Here is a 21,909-nt window from a genome sequence, read left to right as displayed (position 1 = left end):
GAACTCCTGTCATGAGGACTGTGTGTATTAAATGAGGTTGAATTTTGTTTTTGTAAACCCTTCAGTTTGCAACAGAGATTGAAACTAGCATTTGGTGAAAGCACTTTTATGAAAGCCTCTATACAAGAACAAGAGTGTCACTGTAAATGATGTCAACGGAAACTTTCCACCAACACTCTCTGGCAGACTCTTCTGAGGCAGTCTGATTCATGGCTGTGGTCTAACAGCTCATCTTAACAAGCACTCAGACTCACTGAGGACGTGTTTCTCCAGGGACTCCTGCATGCTGGCCTGCGTTCTGGAACACAGTTGGGTCACAGCTTCATACTTCTGTATCAGTGAAGTGACAGTGCAAGCCAGAGTCTCCAGTTCCACTGTGTGGTACTTGCGGCACAGGCTATTGAGGTTCTCCTGAGTCGAATCGATGCTGCTCTGCTGGAGCTGAAGCTCTTTTTGTGTTTCCTAAAGGATAAGATTGCATTGTCAGTGCGACACGCCCAGCTAAACAAAACAGCTGCCTATTTCCTCTACTTTCCTACTCCTCTGCCCTTCATCCAGCCACTTGTTGCAGTTACCAAGAGCACTCTGCAGCAAGGAATTTGTGGAAGGAATTGAGGAACAGGGTACTAGATTATACAATTTCCTGATATTTCCCAACTGGCTCCTAGAGAATCTCAAATCAGCACAGAAAAATAGCTCTTTTTAGCAATCACTACTGTCATTTTTTAAAAATATATTTTTTTAAAGCACAACTGAAAATAATGTTTATTTGCAGTCAACAGTGAGGGTTCATTTGGGGTACAATAGAGCTGTGTGGAGAAAGATAATTCCATTAATGGAGGATTTTGATATTTCTAAACTTGGTTTCATTCTGCTTTGGAACAATTTTTTTGGACATTTTCCATTAAATGAGATGGAGCCCCAGCTCCAGGGCAGTCCATCCGGTGGGCAGCCCCAGAGCCGTGGACTCTGGAAGCACTGGAGTCTCTGACTCTAGCTACTGAAGAGCCAGATGGGCAAGCTGGCAGAAAAGCAGATCAGTTACTGATCAAAACCTGCCTGGCTGACAGGGTTTCACTGGCCCCAGCCTGTGTCCCATCAGAACTTTATAAAAATCAAACCATCTCTGGAAAACATTTCTATTTTGACAAATTGGCAAATTCCAGCAAAAAAAAAAATGTTTTGTCGGCATTTTTCTGCCCAGTTCAAAGGTAGCTTAGGAAAGCAATGTGAGTTGGGAGTTTGGGAGAGAGTGGGAGGATCATTAGCATTGCCTTTATCCATCTGGGGAACAGCATACAAAGCTAAATTTATATCAAAACTAAAGTTGAGAGTGGCTGTTTCATCAGAATTGCCATTTATTTACACCACAAAAACCTCCATGCTTTTTGTCACAATATGGCCATGTGTGGTAGTCAGTATTCACAAAGAGTCTAGGATTTAGATAGAGGAGCTGCTGTAGGTGACAACTGAGGTGCATTAGGGTAGAACCTAATATTATGCTGAGTTCTATCAGAGCTATTAGCCCTTAATTGCATGAGCTCCAAATTCACAACAATTAGAAGAGCAAAAAACAGGATAGCAAACATTCTAAAGCAATGCCTGAAAACAGTTAGATGAAACAACATTAGTTCCTGTCACAATAAAAAAGACTGCTATTCATTTCATTTCTCCAAAAGCTTTGCAATACAATGAGAAAAAATGAAGATCAGAAATGCCGTTCTTCTTTAAAAATATGACAGTGTGTTCTTCATTGATATCCTAAAGTATAAAAATAGATAGTTTTAATCTGATCAGATGAAAATTAACATGTACATTTTAATAAATTGACTGTCATTATGACCAATCACATAAAACAATGCTAGAATTAAATACAGGACCCACTATGCAATGGAAAGTATATCTTCTGTAACACTTACCTTCACTTTACCTAAACTCTTGGGATCTTGGTTACAAGCACAGTTTAACAGAGATTCTTCTACTTTTGTGAGCCAGTCTGTCATGTGATCTATAAACTTTAGTAACTGCATCTTCTGAGCACTGAAATCTTCCAGTGTCTCTTTTGCTGTCTCAGACATTTCTTTGGCATGTTCCAGTTTTTGCCTTAAATCTGCTTCTAGGAACTAAAACCAAAATTTCATACATTATAGCACTACAGTGAATCACTTGGGCCTAGTATTATAACTGATGGGCAGTTCACGTGGTATAACAAATGGAAAAAAGGGAAAGTGGGATGTAAGGCCCTTTTTTTTCTTTTTTATGTGAATGGATACAAATATTTAAAGTAAATGAAAATGGCAGACTCTGAGGGTGAAATCCTGGCTCCACTGAAGTCAATGGAAGTTTTGTCATTGACTTCAGTAGAGCCAAAATTTAACCCTGAATGAATGGCTATCCAACTCTGAGAAAATTAAAAAGTTAGTCTCCCTCTCTGCAGATTCAACACTGGAGTCATTAAACAAAATGAGTCTTCATCTGAATCAGACCTCTAAAATAATAATAATAATAAAAAAACAGTAAATGGGGATTCAAAGTTCCTGTTTTGGCCAATTTCTAATAATAATTAGTTTGATGCACTGATTCTAATCCAATGTGCTGTTTCTTGGTTTTGTAAAGTAGGCCAACATAATTATGCTCCAGTGCAACATTACCTTTCAAATAAGAAGCTATCTCTAAATTCAGATGGTGGCAAGTGCTTATAAAACTTCAACCCCTCTGTATTCTACAGTATTTTGTTCAGAAACAATGTCAATAACTAATTGAGAACTCTCTCAATAGGAAGAAAAATTATCAGAATAAGAGCAAGTGTAATATGCCCCCCCCAATAGACAAAGGCTATAGAAGGGGCACAATTTCAGAAGGATACAGATTGTGATGAGTGACACCTAACTCTTACCTGAAGATCTGCAGTTGACTCTTGACTATTGGTCAGTTCTTTGAGATCTGAAACTTTTGAACTAAGCTGCTCCAACTTCTGTCCTTTATTTAAAACTTCAGACTGTAAAACAGAATGTAATAAATATTTTATACTGATCATAAAGAGCTGAATGAAGCTATTGGTAGGTGCTCAATAAATAGAAAGAAAGAAAGAAAGAAAGAAAGAAAGAAAGAAAGAAAGAAAGAAAGAAAGAAAGAAGTTTTGCTATTCAAACGAAGTTAAACATCATTATCCCTTGGTTTCCTTGTCTCACAAAAATACTTCACTTCTTTCCTTTTGTATATTAAGTTCAGAAATTTTCCTCTTCACTAAAAAACCACACACAGATCATTTTAGAGTTTAAAATGTTTAACAGCTTGAGTCTCTGAAAAGTGGCTCAGTAAAAATGGGAATGTCTTTGTTTATGAGACTGGAAAAATTTACTATGGTCATTAGGCTCCACTTAATGGAATGCAGAGTATAGTGCACAACCCTCTGTTTTTTATTACTAAGCTCTGAAAAAAAGTCAAATGTAGAACTAAATTCTGTGTTGAAAAGAGTTGTAATATGACTACTGCCCTTTATTCACTGACATGTCAGGATCTCTAGTTTACTGTATATATTTCAATGAAAATTCTAGAGAAACATTTTATTTGTTAAACATTACAGAGAAAGCTCATAACTTTCACTTTGTAGCTTCCTGAGATCTGAAATACTAAACAAATTTCTGATACAAATATGCATGCTATTGCAGGGAACATTAAATTAATACAGATCTCATTGATTAGAAGAGGTACATTAAGGGCTAAATTGTGGCATTAATGTGGTGCAGAACCACCTCAGCAAAAATTCCAGGATGCATTGTGCTTCAGGGATGCACAATGCCTTCCAGAGCTCCTGAGACATGCAGATGCTGTGGCACTTGCAAAGTAGGGGCAGTGTGTGCTTCTCTCTGTGCTGAGACTTTTCTATTGGCTGGTCCAGATGGCGGGGGGTAGGGGGGCTAATGGGCTACAGCTCTGCTCATTCCTTTGCAGAAGCCAATGCAGAGTAGTGGTAGCTGTGCAGAATTCTTGCAGTCCCTGAGTGTAAAGACATCCACTGTAATCAACTCCTGTACAGTTCTTGAGCTCAGTCTGTCCCTTGCACACCTGAGGCCTGGACACAGTCTGGTTCTATGCAAAACCAAACTGTTTAACACCGGTTTGTTTGGCTGGTCCCAGTGAGAAATGGAGACAATGGAATACAGTTTTAATGTAATCAAAGCAAATATGTTCCCTTTGAAGCATTTCATACTATTTACCTGTATTACTAATACAAACTCATTATCTGTTTAATTTACGATCACTTTTTTAAATTAATTCCAGAAGAAGTAGAAGAAGCCCATTCTACAATGGACCTGCTGTATATTTTTGACACAACACTATTTTCATAAATACCCATAGCAAGGGAGTGCTGTAGTACTACAGCTCCTTCACTTTTCTAGGATTTAGAGTCTAATATAGTGGCTCTCAAACTTTATTGGTTCACATCCCACCTTCTTAGAAAATTGTCGAGAAGTGAACTGATGGACCATCAAGCTCACATACCACCAATGGTCACATACCAGAATTTGGGAATCTCTGGTCTAATGTATTAAATCAACTCTTATTTAACAGCCCATTCTAGACAAAAGCCAAAGTAATGCATTAGAGTATTATTAATGAATGCGAATCTGCTGTAATTATTGTTAATACAGAGTAATCATAGTGTCACAGAAATGAAGTACTAGTGAACTTCAACACTGGATCCACCACCTGCTGTGTGACTAAGCCATAGTTTGAAACATTCCAGATATGCAGAGAGATTTACCATGGAGTGAGACTTGCAAGAAAGGGTGCTGCATGGAATCAACAGCAAAAGGGATATAAGGCACTCTTAAACCAATTTAAGAGTGTCCACATAGGTGGGCTTGCTCTTATTTTACTAAATTAGTTTCTGAACATATTGGGTGAAATCAAACCAGGCCCAAATAATTTGCCCTTTACCTTTCAGCACACCATATCACCTTCATTGTATCTACAGGAACGTCTGACTTTTAAATTGGGATTTTCAAAAGTGCTCATCATTGACCTAACTCTATTTCTATTGAAGTTAATGGTAAAACTCCCATCAGCTCCAATGGGACTAGAGTAAAGCCAATGCTGACTGTCTCAAAATCCCATCCTTAATTTTTTGACAAGCCTCATATAAGGAGGCGTGGTTATAAGAAAGATAATGATGGAGTTAAATGCAGTTTAATGCCAGTATTAGTTCTGATACTAACAGACAGTCTCAAAAAGAGGGTGGGATATAGCTACTAGATTTTTACATTCTCCCTAATGGGTTGCTAGGTTTGGTAATAGTGTAACTGAACAAAAGATCAAGAACAAAAAAAGCCAGATTCTCGGCTGATGTATATCGGCATAATTTCACTTACTTCTGTGAAGCTATGCTGATTTACACCAGCTGAGACTCTGAATTAAAGCATTTCAAACATTTGTATCATTTTTGTTGGTAAGCACCTGAAATTCCTTCAGGAAGGCCTCCATTTTCTGGCTGCTGTTCAGGTTGCTGATACCTTCATTCAATTGAGAGATGGCATTACTGCACCATGCATCAATTTCATCTCCAATGGTGAGCACATCATCCCACAGAGACACGCTTACACTCAACTTTTCTATATTGTCTTCAGTCCTCTCTGACACCTGTTGGAGAGGGACAGACATCAATATCCTTAATAATTAATTTCACATTTCTTTAAGCTTGATCTAATTGCAAGAAAAGTAGCTCAGAAACAACTGGAAAACCTAACCTCGGGTCTCTTATTTTACAAACAGAAACACATTCAGAACAGCAAGACTATTATCTGCATTTCAGGTTTATTTATGGTAAAACTGACATAAACCACTACATGCTGATGCCTCTGAATGTGTATACTTTGACTAGGAAAAGAGTCGCAAGTGGAATTAGCTGAACAAATGTTCATTGACTTTAAAATGTGTTATATTGCTAGGATCCCACCAAACACTGAAAATTCACCTTAGAGCCAATTTTGATGCATCAAAACTAGTTCATTAGTAGTGAGGGATGAAATGGGTCCAAAAAAATCCAAGTCTCAAACCAAACATGAACCTTCTTTTAGATTAACTCTCTGCATACATACACTCCCCCTACACACACACACACACACACTCTCTCTCTCTCTCTCTCTCTCTCTCTCTCTCCTTCCCGGTTTCCCTTCTTTGACTTCAAATAAGCATCATACCTCTGCTTAAACCCATCTAGGGACCTCAAATGGCTTAGCAGTCTCAGCTAAATAGGCTGCGTTTTTCAAAACTCATGAGGCTTGCAACTAACCTGGGGTCAGGAGGTAAGTAGGGAGCAGTTCATCATGCACGCTAAGGAATTTCTCATCTGAGCAAACCCCAAATGTATGGTACAAGAACAGAAAAGAGCAGCTCACTAAGAGCTTCAGAAGGATTTCAAACCATAAAGGGATTTGCAAATAAAGTTCTATAGATATGAAATCGTAAAATATTATGTTTTGTAATATACGATGGGCCACATACTCAGTTGGTGTAAATCAGTGTACCTGCATTGACTTTAAAGAAGCGTCACTGATTTACAGCAGACGAGGATCTGGTCCAAATTTACACATACCTGTATTTCAGACACCAACAGAAGTGTGCACTGGTCTGGTTTATAGTAAATTACATCCAAATAGTCAGTTTCTCAAAAAATGCCTTTTTTTAAATCTAGCAAATGTACCTGATATATATTTCTATGAGCACATAGTGTAGGTACAAACCAATCCCAAAATATTTATGATTTAGCCCTCTGAGATTTATTCCAAAGTCACCTTTAGTTAAAAAAAAAAAAAAGTATTTTCAGTTCCTAAGAGAAGCACACACATTGCAACGTATTCTCGGACTGTAAACTGAGTCTGCCGTATAAGGAAAACATCATTCATTGTCCTTACATCCAGCCATTTGTCCACAGTACTGTTCATATCTGTTTTCACCAGCATGGGATCACAGTTATGAATTCTCTTCAGCTCTGCTAGCAAGTGTTTTCCTTTATTAGTGAAGGCATCCAGCTCTTTCTGTCTGTCATTTAGTTCATTCTTGACAGCTTCATGCTGTAAACATAAATGTTTGCTTGTTTAATACAGTCATAAATAAATAAATAAAAATTCAGCTCCCCAGCCATCCACCTCTAGAGACCTAAAGTCACTGAACATATGGAATGTGTTTTATAGTTATTCTAGTTTCTTACTAACAGTTGTCGATGTCACTAAAGACAAGGCAATCTGTAGTTCTTGGAATAAGTGGAATAAGAAAATAATGTTCTGACAGTTAAAGTACATGAGTGGTTATGCAATAATAGGTTATGGGCCTATTACAGGACTGAGTCGGTGAGGTTCTGTGGCTGTGATGAGCAGAAGGTCAGACTAGATCAGGGGTTCTCAAACTGGGGGTCGCAAGGTTATTATGTGGGGGGTCCCGAGCTGTCAGCCTCCACCCCCAAATCCCACTTCACCTCCAGCATTTATAATAGTGTTAAATACAAAAAAGTATTTTTAATTTATAAGGGGGGGGTCGCACTCATAGGTTTGCTGTGTGGAAGGGGTCACAATACAAAAGTTTGAGAACCATTGAACTAGATGATCATGATGGTCCCTTCTGGCCATAAAATCTGAGTGGGAGTAACAAGACCTGGGTTGTTTTCCCACTCTGCAATAACTTGCTGTGGGACCTTGGGCTAATAATTTACAAACTTTCCAAGCCGCCATTTTCCCACCTGCAAAATGGGGATAACAGAAACACATAACAGTCATGCAGCATAATTCACTAATGTTTGAAAAGTGCTTTGAGAGCCTCAGACAGACGTGCATGCAGAATGTGCTGCAAGTGAGGGTTGACACATGCTGGCATGGCTGTATGAGGGATCTTGCAAACTCCTGCATATGTTCTTTTGGCCAATGTTGTCAGGAGGTCACTGTCATAAGGCTTATATTAAAAAATGTTACCAGCAACATCAAAATAAACTAAATAGAAATAAAAGAAACCCTGTGTAAAACAGACATTATAGCATTATGGACTAAAAGTCTTCTATGCAACAGTTTGTGAAGTTATAATTCAGAGAACTTCACTTTAACAGGATGATTATCTGAATTATAATTCCAGATATTATGATTTTTATAAAACATAGCCCATAAAGAGACATGTTTTAATACTGTGTGTTTTATGGTGCTGACTACTGAATATTAATGAGGATTTTGCAATAAACCCACTACAGGCTTCCCATCAACATTAACACTTTCTAATGAATGGAGAGAGTTTAACTCAAAACTTACTCTCAAGGCGGGTTGAGTCTTAAGAGTGACTTCAGGCCAGCAGAACTTGGAAATGTAATAAATGTAATTCATGAAGTGTATGGAATATAGGGAACCAAAGTCCTTGACACTTTTCCGTGTCCAGTACTGTATCAAAGTAACCACTTTGGATAAACTAATCCACAGGCACCGTCTTCTGATCCCCGGTTCTGACCCAGGCTCCGTCCCCCCTCCACACAAGCCCTCACCCACCCCGCCTTTTCCCACTCCACCCCACCCCTTCCCACCCAATTCCTCCCTCGAGAGTACCGCGTTCTTGCTCCTCCCCCTCCCTCCCAGCTTCTTGCACACCACAAAACAGCCGTTCATGGTGGGTGGGAGGGAGGGAGAGGTGCTGCTCCACGGGGCTCACCAGCGGGCGGGAAGCGCTGGGGGTGGGTGGGGGGGGAGGGAGGGAGAGGTGCTGCTCCACGGGGCTCACCAGCGGGCAGGAGGCGCTGGGGGTGGGTGGGGGGAGCTGATAGGAGGGCTGCCGCTGGATGCTCAGCACCCACCATTTTTTCCCCAGGTGTGCTCCAGCCCTGGAGTGGGCACCTATGAACTAATCCCATTGCTGGGGGAAGGAGACAGAGAATGTGTCATGTTTCAGAAGCAGAGGCTAATTTGCTGATGTTGCAGCATCAGTGCCATTTACTGTCATGGAAGAGACTGAAGTTCAGTTATTGGCTTGTCCTTTCATTTTGTTTTCAGATGAACAAAAATCATCCAAGAGGTTATTATGGTAAAGCATTAGAAACATGTTAGGCATTTTCTTTCTCAGTGCCTTTGAGTAGAGTATCCATCTCCAGTATCTATGCACAGCTTCTCCTTGAATACAAATGTACATTTAAAATCACTAAAGGAATGTACAATATACTTAAAACAATAGAAAAGGAGATTGAAATTGAAAGGTTTCCCTGCAAAATGTGCAGAGTGCACACTAATGGCCAGATTCTTCCCCCATCAAAGCCAATGGGAGATTTACCATTGATTTCAGAGGGAGATGATTTGGCCCCCAATACTGCAAGGAACTTTAAGCAAGGATCAGACCAACTTCTCGTCAAACACAAAAAGAAATGATTCACCAAATTTGTTGAAACCGAAGATCCATTCAGTTATTTTTAAATGAAAATATTGGAATTACCTTTGATAAAGCTCTTCTGATATCCTCCTGATCCTTCAAAATGGATTTGGTCATAGTCACATTGTCACCATTCTCTATGACTTTAGTTACTGCCGATTTCAAACTCTGATATTCTTTCATCAAATCAACCAGGACGCGGCACTGCTCCTGTCTGTAATGGAAAATAGCTGTGTTGAAAGAATGGTGTTCATTCTGACATTTGTGAATCCAGGGGATGTGACACAGGCATTTGTCAGGGAGAACTTCCCCCGGAGTGGCCCAGGGGAATCAGGTTAGAATGTTAAAGCAGCAGGATCTATGTGGTTATGTACATAATCATCCTTATCACTTATACAGCACTCTTGATTCATCAATCTCAAAGCACTTCACAAAGGAAGGGTCTCTCACTGCTATTGTACAGGCGGGGTATCTGAGCAAAGTGACTTGCCAAAGGCTACACAGCATGTCAGAGCTGGTAGTACAACCCAGGTTTCTTGATTTCCAGTTCAGTGTCTTACTTACTGGAACATGGTGTCTGAAAACCACAGTGCCATGTAGCTGGCTTCTGATTGTGCATTTTCAACCTCTTGTATCAACTAAATTAAATTCAGTGAAGGATTTCAAGCTTCTTGGTTAAAAAGGAAAAAGTAGAAATGAAGGCTGAAGAAGAGGGAGACCTGTCCGGCGTCGCTGATTTTTCAGTCAAAATATTTTCTTTCTTAAGTTTAAAATATTGTTTCAAACCCCGCTGGCTTGAGACCATTCACCTGGAAAAGGGAACAGTTTGCTGCTGAAGCCAGATCTTATGATTTTATTTTGGATTTCCCTGCCTAGACAGGGAACTTCAGGTTCAATAGAAGTTTTCAACCAATTCAAGCTCTTCACGAGGAGGAGTGAGACAGAACAGAAAGCCCATATTTTCTTTATATAATGTACTTTGTTATAAACAGTGTTCCATTGACAAAAGGAATTTGAGAGTCACAGATGGCCAAGTGTGAACGTCGGTCATTTCTGAGTTCATCTCCTTCTCAGGAGCACACCAGAGAAATAACCATGCACAGCAAGATTCCCACTGGCTTACAGGAAAACAGCTTAAAATAAATAATTATATTTGTTAAAAAAACGAAAGTTAAAATTAAATTTCTTCAGGTCAGAAAGACTCACTATGAAACTGACTTTCAGGTACTTATATGGTTCCCACTACCATAGTATCTGAGCAACTCATAGTCTTTACTGTATTCATCTTCACAACACCCCTGTGAGATAGGGAAGTGCTGTTATCTCCATTGTACAGATGGAGAGCTCAGGCACTCAGTGACTAATGACTTCCCATATAGCAAGTCTGACACAACAGGGAATTCAACCCAGGTCTCCTGAGTCCCAGTCTAGTGCCCGAGCCACCAAATCATTCTTCTTCACTGCCATAGCTGGGCTGTAGCTGGGTGAGTTAAAGGGAGCTAAATAACCCAGTTACATAACTCTTAAAACTGCATGTTTTATTCTTGGCTCTACCTCTGACTTGCTGTTTTGTGTGTCCCTGCGTAGGTCATTTTGCTGTTCTGACTCAATTTCCCCATATGTAAAATAGGGATAAATATACTTCCACAAAGGGATATTATGTGGATTAGTTAGGTAATGTCTTTTCATTGCTTTGAACATGTACGTGCTATTAATAATTATTATTTATTATTAAGCAAGCAGGTATGGCTTTATATACGTATGGTATCTTCAGTTCCCAGGCGCTTATGTCTGGCCTCCAAGACATCTGAGGAACTGGGGGGCACTGGGGCTAGTGCCTCCACAATGGAAATACTGTGGATGCTGATCTATATTTCCATTTCCGTGTGTCATTCTTAAGTGAGTTGTTTTATGCACTCAGGCTGAGTGGGGCTCCACGGCTTCTGGGAGTGGAGGTGAGAGCAGGACCCAGAGCAGCTGTCATAGCGGGAGCAGGCAGGAACTGGGATGTTCAGGTTGGGAGCAGCTACCCCAGCGAGAGAGATGCAAACCTCCAGAACCCCTCCCAAAACTGGAGCTGGCTGCCCCCTCCCAAAGGACCCCAAGTCTTTGTAGCTCTCCTCACTCCCCATACAGAGCACCCACCCTGACTCCCCTTCCTATTCCTCAAACCCCGACCTCCCCCACTGTCCCTGACTCTTCCCACTCCCCATGTCGATCAGCCATGCTGACTTCCTCCCACTCCCCAGGTTTAATACAATGCTTTGTGTGTTTAGATCTCACTATTCACCTCTATCCCCCCATACAAAGTGAGCTTCCGCTGCCTTAACCATGCCTTTGCAGCACATAAAATAAAGATGAGGAGCAGGTAGTGACCTTGACAGAATAGGTATAAGAGCCTGGTAAATTAAGTCCTCCTCCTCCCCTTTGTTCAGATCTGCACACCTCATTACCAGATAGATATTGGGAAACTAGAGTGAATTCAAATGAACATAACACCTGTGGTGACTGGGATAAAGGGACTGACAGAGGATGAAATCTATAGAAGTGAAATACACATAGCTTGGCTAAGTGCCAGCATGTATACAAATATTTGAAGGGTGTCAGTACTAAGGAGAGAGAGGAATTTTATAGTGTAACCCAGAGTCATGTTTGAAAGAGCCTACCGCTTATTTCAGCAAAAAAACAAATGTACAAGCAAAAAAACCTTAAAAGAATGTTAGTTTTCTTTTCAAACAAATGCAAATGCAGTTAAGACTGAGAAAAAATTACTGGAATATATATCAAGAGAATATATATCACTATATTCTTATATAGACAGATAGACCCCCACTATGCCCTACTGAGTATTATCTAACAAAAGGGTGGGCAAACTTTTTGGCCCGGGGTCCACATCGGGTTTGCGAAACTGTATGGTGGTCCGGGTAGGGAAGGCTGTGCCTTCCCAAACAGCCTGGCCCCCACCCCCTATCCACTCCCTGACTGCCTCCCTCAGAACCCCCAACCCATCCAACCCCACCTGCTCCTTGTCCCCTGACCACCCCCTCCCGGGAACCCACTCCCTATCCAACCATCCCTGCTCCCTGTCCCCTGACTGCCCTGCCCCCTATCCACACCCCCGCCCTCTGACAGCCCCCCTTCCCAAATCCCACACCTATCCAACCACTCCCTGCTCCCTGACTACCCCCCGGAATCCCCTGCCCCTTATCCAACCCCTTCCCCCCCCCCCGCTCCCTATACCACACCCCCTTACCACGTCGCCCAGAGCAGGCGTCGAGTCGCGCTGAGGCTGCAGGGGAGAGGGGACAGCAGGGGAGGGGCCAGGGACTAGCTGGGCAGGATGGTCCCACAGGCCGCATGTGGCCCGCGGGCCTTAGTTTGCCCACCTCTGATCTAACAAATGGCTTGAGTTATGATTTTACTCAAAACAATCTTGAGCTGGGCTGACTGCCTAGAGGGTGGTGCTACATGCAGACATAGAGGAGACTTAAGCTCAGGAGTAGTTTCAAGCCAGTGGAAGATTGGCATGTAGCAGAGGTAGCATGCAGGGAAACAGTGCATTATGTACATTCTAATTATATAGTATTCATGTAGTCTTAATGGACATTTCCAAACTTTCCAACCACAGGGTAAGTTCAGAAAAGCACAAAAGAGCACATAATTAATATGGATTTATTAATTTAAGATATCCTATCTCCTAGAACTGGAAGGGACCTTGAAAGGTCATTGAGTCCAGCCCCCTGCCTTCACTAGCAGGACCAAGTACTGATTTTGCCCCAGATCCCTAAGGGGCCCCCTCAAGGATTGAATTCACAACCCTGGGTTTAGCAGGCCAATGCGCAAACCACTGAGCTATCCCTTCCCCCAATTATGTCATGTTTGTACAGTGCTTTTAAGATATCAAACAGTATATGATTGCGAGGTGGTATTATTATATATTGGAGTTGATGTGGCAAAAGAAATAATATACAAATACCTAAGCTCTCCTCCTCTACCAAAAGAAAGGTACTCATTCTCCTTCATTTTAAGTATATCCAAAATCTACTTACTTTTCATGGATTAGTTTCTTGGTATCTTCCCAGGTAGCTTCCAAACGATTTATCTCTTTGTCAATTTCAGGCGCTAATGTTATATCCTTTTGGGCCATTTGTTTTGCTTTGTCCATCAACCACTGCAGTTCATGCTGGTATGAATTCAGTTCATCCTCTAGTTGGTTAAAGATCTTTAATCTGCAAATTGAAAGAGTGGATACACATTTACTTCTTAGCTTCACTGAAAATGAAATGAGAGCGAGAAAGAGAGAGATTGTATATAAAATATGTCTGAGGGTCAGTTTTTGACTTTAGATGTAACAGTGTGAATCTGGGACAACTCTACTGAAGACGAAGTTACATTGGACTGATGCTGGTGAAACTAAGATCAGAATCTAGTCCTCTGTGTTTCTATAACCATACATGCATACGCCCCCTCTCCTCAATTCTCACACAAAGTGTACTTGGAAATATTCTTCTAGAATTTTAGAATCCCTTTTAAATCAGTCTCCTTTATAATCTGACAGTTTATTACAGTTAATGGGTTCCATTCATGCCTTGCTAATTTGTGAATACACAATCTGCAATGTCTGTGCTAATGGAGGCAGCTGTGCCCCAAGAAAGGGCTAGCAGTTTTTGTACTGTCACTTTACAGTATGGATTCTCTCAGGACAAAGCAACTTTTAGTGGCAGGGATTTCACCATCTGCTTTTCCAGAGAAAGAGATCTGAGGGATGTGCTGAAACAGAGCATCTGCCATGCCCTCTCTTCTGCCAGACTGCTCACTTTTGGAACTGTGCTGGCTGGCTCCACAGATTGTGTGTAACTTGCACCACTGCAACCTTTTCCTTTGCAGACTTTCTGCCACTGGAGACCTAGATTTCCCAGGAGTGAATTTAACCCAAGGAATAAAATGATTATGGAGTAGTCTGTCATCAAAACATCTAATACTATGGAATACAAGCAAAAAAACAAAAAGGCACCAAAGATCAAGTACTTCCTAATATTTTTGTTTTACCTTTGTTGTAGTGCCTGAAGTGTTGGCTCCTTCAATCCTTCTTTGTCAGCTCTTTCCTCAATATCTTCAATGCTCTTTAACATCTGTTCTTTACGCTCCATGAAAGACTTCTGTAAGGCTCCAAGGGCTTCTGCTTCACTCTGTTTGGTTCCCAACAGATTTTGGACTGACTCCAGTTCTAAGCACAGATTATCAGCCATAGCCCTACAGGATGACCTCTGCTCAGAACTTCCATGTCTTAGATGATATTGTGCTTTTGTAAGGGCTCCATCCAAAGTGATTGCTGCAGGTGCTAATTTGTTAATATCTTGAACAACATCCCTCAGTTCTTTCTCCAGCAGTTCCGATTTAGCCTTATCCATGTTTCCAGTAGTCTCTACTGTCTGCCTCAGGTGATGAAGCACACTTGATGCAGCAGCATGTAACTCTAGGAACACCCCAAGCTGATTCAGAGCCTCTTGTCTTCGGCTGGTTATTTGACTGGCCTCCTGGAATAGCAGGATGCAGTCTTCAGCCTTCCCCTGTAGCATGTGGTGCTCCTCTGGGCGACTAAAAGAACACAGCTTTTCTACATGTTCCCTCAGACTTTGAAGTTCCTGTTTCTTGCTTTCCACTTCCATAGAGTGGTCCTTTTGAAAGAAAGGAAACAAACTGATTTTCCATACAAAGGTTCAAAGAGAAGTCTTGACAAAAGAAATTAAGCTCATCAGTACGATTATCACTAAATAGAACCCAGTAAGAACAATGCTGCATTGCTGATTTGCATTAACCCAATCAAAAAAGTGAACTGTGTACTACAGACAATCAGATTTCCAACAGGTTAAGCAGTTTCATCATAATTTTAGCTACATGGTCTTTGGAATGCACTGTGCATAGGATGCTTTTCTTTATATTTTTTAATATTTCAACTGGATAGCTTACCTGATTGCGGCATACAGCTGGGTGCTGATCAGCTGTGTTTATCTCAGAAGTATTTTGCAATTCACCAAGAAACTGGTTAATCCATTCTGAAAAACTGAGCAGCAGTTCATCAAACTCCCCATGTTCAGCAACAAGAGACTGAAGGAAACTGATCCTACAGGATATCAAGTATAAAAATAAAAAGTTAACTTTTCAGTGTGAGTGAGTCACTTTGATTAATCAAAACTGCAGCTGACTAGACAGTATTAAAATACATTCCAGGTGAGAAAGAAAGAAAGAAAGAAAGAAAGAAAGAAAGAAAGAAAGAAAGAAAGAAAGAAAGAAAGACTCATGGGAGCAAAGGTTGCAGGAGTGGGCCCATGATCTTAAACTTGAATTTTCAGATATAACAATTCTGTTTAAAGTAACTTCAAGCAAGTGCACTTTGGGCTCCATCCTGAAAGGTGCTGAGCAATCCAGATAGATGCTCATCCTTTCACAGGAGTACTCAAGATTAAGCCATTACAGACTAAACTAAAAAAAAAACAAAAAAAACTGCTATATCATTTCCTATGCAGGAGAAGACTGAAGGGGGACAAGAAATGCTGCAAGATTTCCCTTGCAGAATTCCATACATATTCGCCCCGAGAGAGTTGGCATTTTCTCTGAAGAAGTAAAATGTTTAGGCTCCAAAATCAGGGGATACTTGAGATCCATCTGGATCTTGAGGAATCCATGGAGACAAGAATATCTGAGTGGATTCTAACTCACAGCTGCTATCAGCATGGTTCTTGCAGAGGTCAAGATGGTAAGGGCTCCCTCACCAGCTGCTAGACCTGGGCCTCCCCACAAAAGGAAGGTTCCATCGTACCGAGCAGGAAAGCACGGTAAGTTAATGCCAATGTTAACTTACATGAGGAAGTTCTATGGTATTTGTGTGGGGACAATACTACCTCCACTGCCTGCCCACCCTCCTCCTAGCACAAAGATCCTCAACACTTCCACTGGAGAAGGTGAAGAATGATTTCACAGAGGCAGCATACTGGATCTGTTGGATTCCCATACTCTCCACTTTTGCGAGCATATGGCCCATAAAACCTAACATTTCCAGCGTCACACTGTAAAGCTGTTACTCGGGCAGGGTATTCTTCATCTGCATTGTTGATTACTATTTTTGAGCATGTAAACCATGTTAGACACACCCTGAAACACAAACCTCTTGCTAACAGTCTGTGGTAAAGCTTTCCATCTCCCATCCAGCTCGTTGAACTCTTGTTTCATGGCTTTCACGCTTTCTTCAGAAGCTGTTGTGAACAGTGACTCATTTAACTGTAATAGGCTGGTATACAGTGAAGCATGGGATGTAATATCAGCTTGCAAATCCTGGGGAACAGTAGATTGCACATTTTAGGGTAAATACGGTATCATAGTATGTAAGTAAACATGTCAGACTGTAGTCAGCTGGGGAGCTCCAACACACTAATCTCAGTCAAGACTCAGGTATGACCAAATCCTTACAGGTGTTCAGGGTTTTTAGAACATCTAGACACTCAGCAAGTGCTCAGTACCTCTTGAAGGGCAAAGCTTTGCAATCATTTCTCATGTTTGTGGGCACTTATTCAAACAAGTAGACAATGAAACTGCTTGTGAGATTAAGTGCTCACACATCAGTAAATGGCTGAAAAATCTAGCTCAGAATTTGGTCCTTGTCACCAGTGCTAGAGCTGTGTGAAAAAAATCACACTTTGGCCTGAACATAGAAAAACCTCTCCATTCTCTTCAGTGCTGAAATTAAATTATGTCTTCATTGGATTTGTAAAAAAGAGCTGCTTTTGCCCAAATGTTTCCCATTAGTCCACTACAACACAGGGCATTTGTTCACGAGGGAAAAGTGCTTTAGACTTGTGTGAAATTTTACATTCAAAAACTCAGTGGAAGTGCTGCAAAATCACCATTTCCATTCTGAATGCAAAATCCCTGCAAGCGTTGCTCTCTGAAAAGTCTTCTCATACAATAAAAAAATACACAAGTGTATTACCTAAAGAAAATACAGCCCTGCAGTCTGAAGATCCTGTGGCACTCACCCTGAAGCCCCTCAGTCTCTGGTGGATGGTAGGGTATCCTGTAGCACTCTTCCCCAGGAAACAGCATATACTAATTGCAAAATAAAAATGTTCCTTAAACCCCCCCACCTCCGATTTTGCCTGCACTTTCATAAACACTAATATCTTTTCTTTTGTACAGCACCTATCACACCGAGGTCCTAGTCCCTGAGTGGGGCTCCTAGGCACTATGATAATAAATGAATCAATAAATAATAATGTAAGCGCTTTCAGTTGAGTGAATCTCTACAATTCAACTTCAGTCAGATTGTCAGAGGTCAAATGACCAGATCCATTCCTATAAAGCTACAGAAAAGGCAGTTCATAAAAGCAGGTACACTTCTGGGCTAACTTTCAATCCCAAAATTTACCTGTACTGACTGTAATTCACCTTCCAGTTTGACTCTATCAGCGGAAACATACTGGTCTGGAGGTCTGGCTGCAGTTTCACATCTCTCTAACCAGGTCAGGAAGATAGATAGGTCCTTCTCCTGCCTAACAAAAGCATGGCATAGAACATTACCAACACAAGCGCTCCATGTTCTCTTGGACAATCTGCAGAAAAGTATCTGTATTTGTCAAAATAAAGGCGAGCGGGTTACTCACCTCTGCCACTGTGCTAGCAGAGTCTCTAGTAAGGTTTGTTTCTCTTTAGCTCTTCCTAGCAGCTTTTCATATCTCTCCTGTAACACTGTAACCTCCTGAATAGCTTTTTCTTTGTTGGTGACCTTATGAGCAGAGGCTAAGAGGGAGGTCACAGTGTTGTTCAATTTCCCCACAGCCTGGCAGAGATCCTGTTGATGGTGATAAGGAAATACAAGACACAAATAGAATAAACAAACAATAATACCCATGAACCAACTCCTATTCCTCTACAGGAGCTCAAAGGCCATGGAATTGGTAAGGTTTCTCAACACATGAAGGGAAAAGCCATGCACAGAGAGGACTCCTCGCTCCCTGAATGGCATGGAGCATTACTCCATAAATGCTTGGATTTGATCCATGTTACTCTTTGGGAGGCAGGCCAGGGAAGTGGCAGGAGTGTGCCAGGGCATCAATAACTACCAAGATCCAGTGGCACAAATCCTGCTGAAAGAAGCACAGTATCTGCAGCACTGCTGCAGCCCAAGGATCATGGAATTCCTGCATAGGTGTTCCATGACCTCAGAGAAAGGATTCCAACACCTCTGTCCCCCAACAAAGGTCCACTGCACAATGCTCCTTTTCTCATTAGGTCAGAGAATTTGTCTTCTATTAGAAACAAACAACATGAACACATCAGACACAGAAGGTATATAGTACTTGGGGTAAGAATCTCCTTGTAAACAACTTGAGGGAAAAACCCACTCAACTATGAAATGGCGAGATCCTCTGGAGTGGACAGGCTGTGCCTGGCACAAGGCTTGGTTGGGGGCCAAAGTTCCAGACTCCTTAACAGCTGCCTAAGGCTGTTCTAATTTATTTTGGCAGCTCATAGCCCTACGGGGGTCATTCCAGCAGCCGAGGATAGCTACAGAGCAGGGACCCTCAGCCATGCCCTATGTGCTGGAGTGGGGGAAGGCATGAGAACAGTTACAGTGGATATAAACTAACTTAGGCAAAGGGAATCGTGCACTAAACAGCTCTGCCAGTCTTAAGCAAGCCTTGTAATGTGCCATCTCAGGAGAACTGGGGCTACAATGTCTACATGAAAACAAACCAGAAACAATAAAAATGATTTAAAAAAGGGAAGACTGAACCCCCCACCCCAGAATCCTAAGCTTGCAATAGCAAAGCACTTCTACCAAATGAATTACAAGGTGTAGAAAAGGATGCAATTATAATACATCACAGAAGAATCAATCTACATTGAGTATCTCAAAAAGAAACAAGAACGGCAGAGAAAGGAACGCTAATATTTTAAGGTAAATAAGGATGCAGAATTTGTTCTCAAAAGATAATAAATTGTCATGGTACAGTATTCATTAGTAACGCTTAAGCAGCAAGCCCATTATGGCTGCTTAACAAGCAATAATAGTAGAAACAATTTCACCTAGTGTATGGCTACATATCCTACATGCAACAATAATTTTTCCTCATTAAACAGACCCCTGTTGTTGCTACTATCTACAACTATTTGCAGTTTAAGGGGTTAGATTGTCCTTGCAGATGGCTTTTCCAAGCAGCTGTCATTGACATCAGTAAGAATTATGCACACATATCTGCAAGGGCATTCTGACCAAAGATTTGTATTTATTTTCCTAGAGGAAATAAAAGAGAAGTAACGATGAATGTGTATGTAATATATAGAGAGAGGTGAACCAAAACCCTGGAGGAAACTCCCCTGAACTTTGGCTTTTTGAAATCTGAATCCAAATCCAAATTTTGCTAATTATCTGTATCTTTATAATGGATGACATCAAAACCCAAAATGGAAACAGCCCCAGAGTCCTAGAAGCTAGAAATCTGGTTCTAGATCTGAATTTTCCAGCTTAAGGCCATGTCTAGTGTGAATAGTCAGTGCGATAAAGGGAAAATAAACAAAAGAAAATCCATTCCTAATCATAGATTTCTCTAAACCAGAGGTCACCAACCTGTCAATCACAATCGACTGGTCGATCCTGGAGCCTCTGCCAGTCGATCATGATCTCCGGACGCTAAAAGTCCAGGGGTGCAGCGGGGCTAAGGCAGTCTCCCTGCCTGCCCTGGCCACGCAGCGCTCCCAGAAGCGGCCAGCATGCCCCTGAGGTCCCGGAGAAGAAGGGGAGGGGCAGGGGTCTCCGCGCGCTGTTCCTGCCTGCAAGCACCACCCCCCACAGCTCCCATTGGCCAGGAATGGGGAACTGCGGGAAAAAAGAGAGCTGCGGGGATGGTGCCTGCAGAGAAGGGCAGTGTGCAGAGTCATGTGCTCCCCCGCCCCCCAAGTGGCCGCATGGACATGCTGGCTGCTTCTGGGAGCAGCGTGGGGCCGGGGCAGGCAGGGAGCCTGCCTTAGCCCTCCTGCACCACTGCCTGGGAGCCATCCGAGGTAAGTGCCACCCAGTGGGGGCCCACACCCCTCCAATCCCCAACTGCCAGCCCTGAGTCCCCTCCTGGAGCCAACACCCCATACTCTCTCCTGCACCCCAAAATCCCTCCTGCACCCCAACCCCCTGCTCCAGCCCTGAGCCAACACCCCATACTCCCTCTTGCACCCCACACCCCCTCTCGCACCCCAACCCCCTGCCCCAGCCCGGTAAAAGCAAGTGAGGGTGGGGGAGAGCAAGTGACAGAAGGAGGGGGGATAGAGGGAGGAAGGGGGCAGGGCTTCAGGGAAGGGGCAAAGAAGATCCTGAGTTGCACTTAAATTCAAAAAGTGATCTTGTGCATAAAAAGGTTGGAAACCACTGTGTAAACGAAGACAAAAATTCTTGTAATTTCTCAACAGGAACATTCATAACTATGTGCATTTCTTATCTTTTATGACAACGTTTTAAAATGCAGACGAATTTATAAGTTCTCAAGGCTTGCTTCACTCCTTTATCTGTGCCCTCTAGGAGCAGGAAAGTCTGCCCGAAGGGATGGGGAGATGTAGTGACAAATCCCACTTGGTTATGGGACTGGGCTGTCTGGGGACATGTGTAGATTTTGTGTATTTGCCAAGGAGTCTCCTGTGGAACACTGGCCCAAATTTAAAAGCTGTGCCTTCAGGCAGAACCCCTCAGAAGGCATGGCAGGGTAGGGGTTGGTAGCAGTAACTTGCATGCTCCTCCCCAGGTCCAGTTGCTCCATAGCCCATGGAGGTAAATCAGTCCCTCATCTGTAAGTTATTTCTGTTTTCTGTAAGAAGGTCAATATAATACATATTCCCTCAATTAGTAAATAAATATATAAGCAGCAATTACGGAGCATGTTTTTACCATGTGATCTTGAAGAGCTTTGTAAGTATCTGCTGATGAAAAACATGAAGTAGCTGGCTCAGCCAGTTTAGCTTCAAATCTAGACACAGCCTGCTGCACCTATGACATATATACAAAACAGAGGTTTAAAAAAACTGCAAAAAACGAATTCAATGACACATTTTAAAATTATATATTTACCAATAAATTAAGTATCCAGCGCCAACTACAGTTTGAAGGGCTGACCCTGTGAGGTTCTCTGTTCCTCCTGAAGTTAATAGCAGTCTAGGGCACTCAGCTGCTCTCAGGAGATGCTTAAGCACCTCACAGGACTGGCCCTTTATGCAAACAATATTCATTCCAACCTGGTACTGAAGATGGACAATTTCATATGTCAAGTGTCTGGACTTGATTTACTGTTGTAGCATCCAAAAGAATTGTTCTCTGTTATTTTAAAGACATATAACACTATGGTTCTGCATTATGATTTCTCTATTTCATTACCTTTTAAATCATTTTAAACAAAATTTACCAGTGGAGGATTTGAAACTGCTTAGCTAACTAAAAATAGACCTTAATACAATCTCTTGTATAATATAATACGGTAC

The 21,909-nt window shown here is 41.8% G+C and overlaps 1 protein-coding gene across 2 annotated transcripts in view; it reads right to left on the bottom strand.

Moving 5' to 3' along the window:
• Positions 1–21,909, bottom strand: part of SYNE1 (spectrin repeat containing nuclear envelope protein 1) — a 475,430-nt gene that overhangs the window by 266,461 nt on the left and 187,060 nt on the right. For both annotated transcript variants that reach the window (XM_034765383.1, XM_034765382.1), the window contains exons 35-47: positions 21,323–21,421; positions 18,051–18,238; positions 17,816–17,939; positions 16,559–16,725; positions 15,364–15,517; positions 14,443–15,071; positions 13,443–13,622; positions 9,457–9,607; positions 6,918–7,076; positions 5,461–5,643; positions 2,897–2,998; positions 1,920–2,123; positions 255–462 (exon numbers count right to left, since the gene is read on the bottom strand). In XM_034765383.1, the coding sequence (XP_034621274.1) occupies positions 255–462; positions 1,920–2,123; positions 2,897–2,998; positions 5,461–5,643; positions 6,918–7,076; positions 9,457–9,607; positions 13,443–13,622; positions 14,443–15,071; positions 15,364–15,517; positions 16,559–16,725; positions 17,816–17,939; positions 18,051–18,238; positions 21,323–21,421 (2,548 nt within the window). The remainder of the gene's footprint in view (positions 1–254; positions 463–1,919; positions 2,124–2,896; positions 2,999–5,460; positions 5,644–6,917; positions 7,077–9,456; positions 9,608–13,442; positions 13,623–14,442; positions 15,072–15,363; positions 15,518–16,558; positions 16,726–17,815; positions 17,940–18,050; positions 18,239–21,322; positions 21,422–21,909) is intronic.

Source organism: Trachemys scripta, chromosome 3, assembly GCF_013100865.1.
Source record: "Trachemys scripta elegans isolate TJP31775 chromosome 3, CAS_Tse_1.0, whole genome shotgun sequence".
Lineage (NCBI taxonomy): Eukaryota > Metazoa > Chordata > Testudines > Emydidae > Trachemys > Trachemys scripta.
Note: the sequence above shows the minus strand (reverse complement) of the source record. Positions and strands in the feature narration are given on the sequence as shown.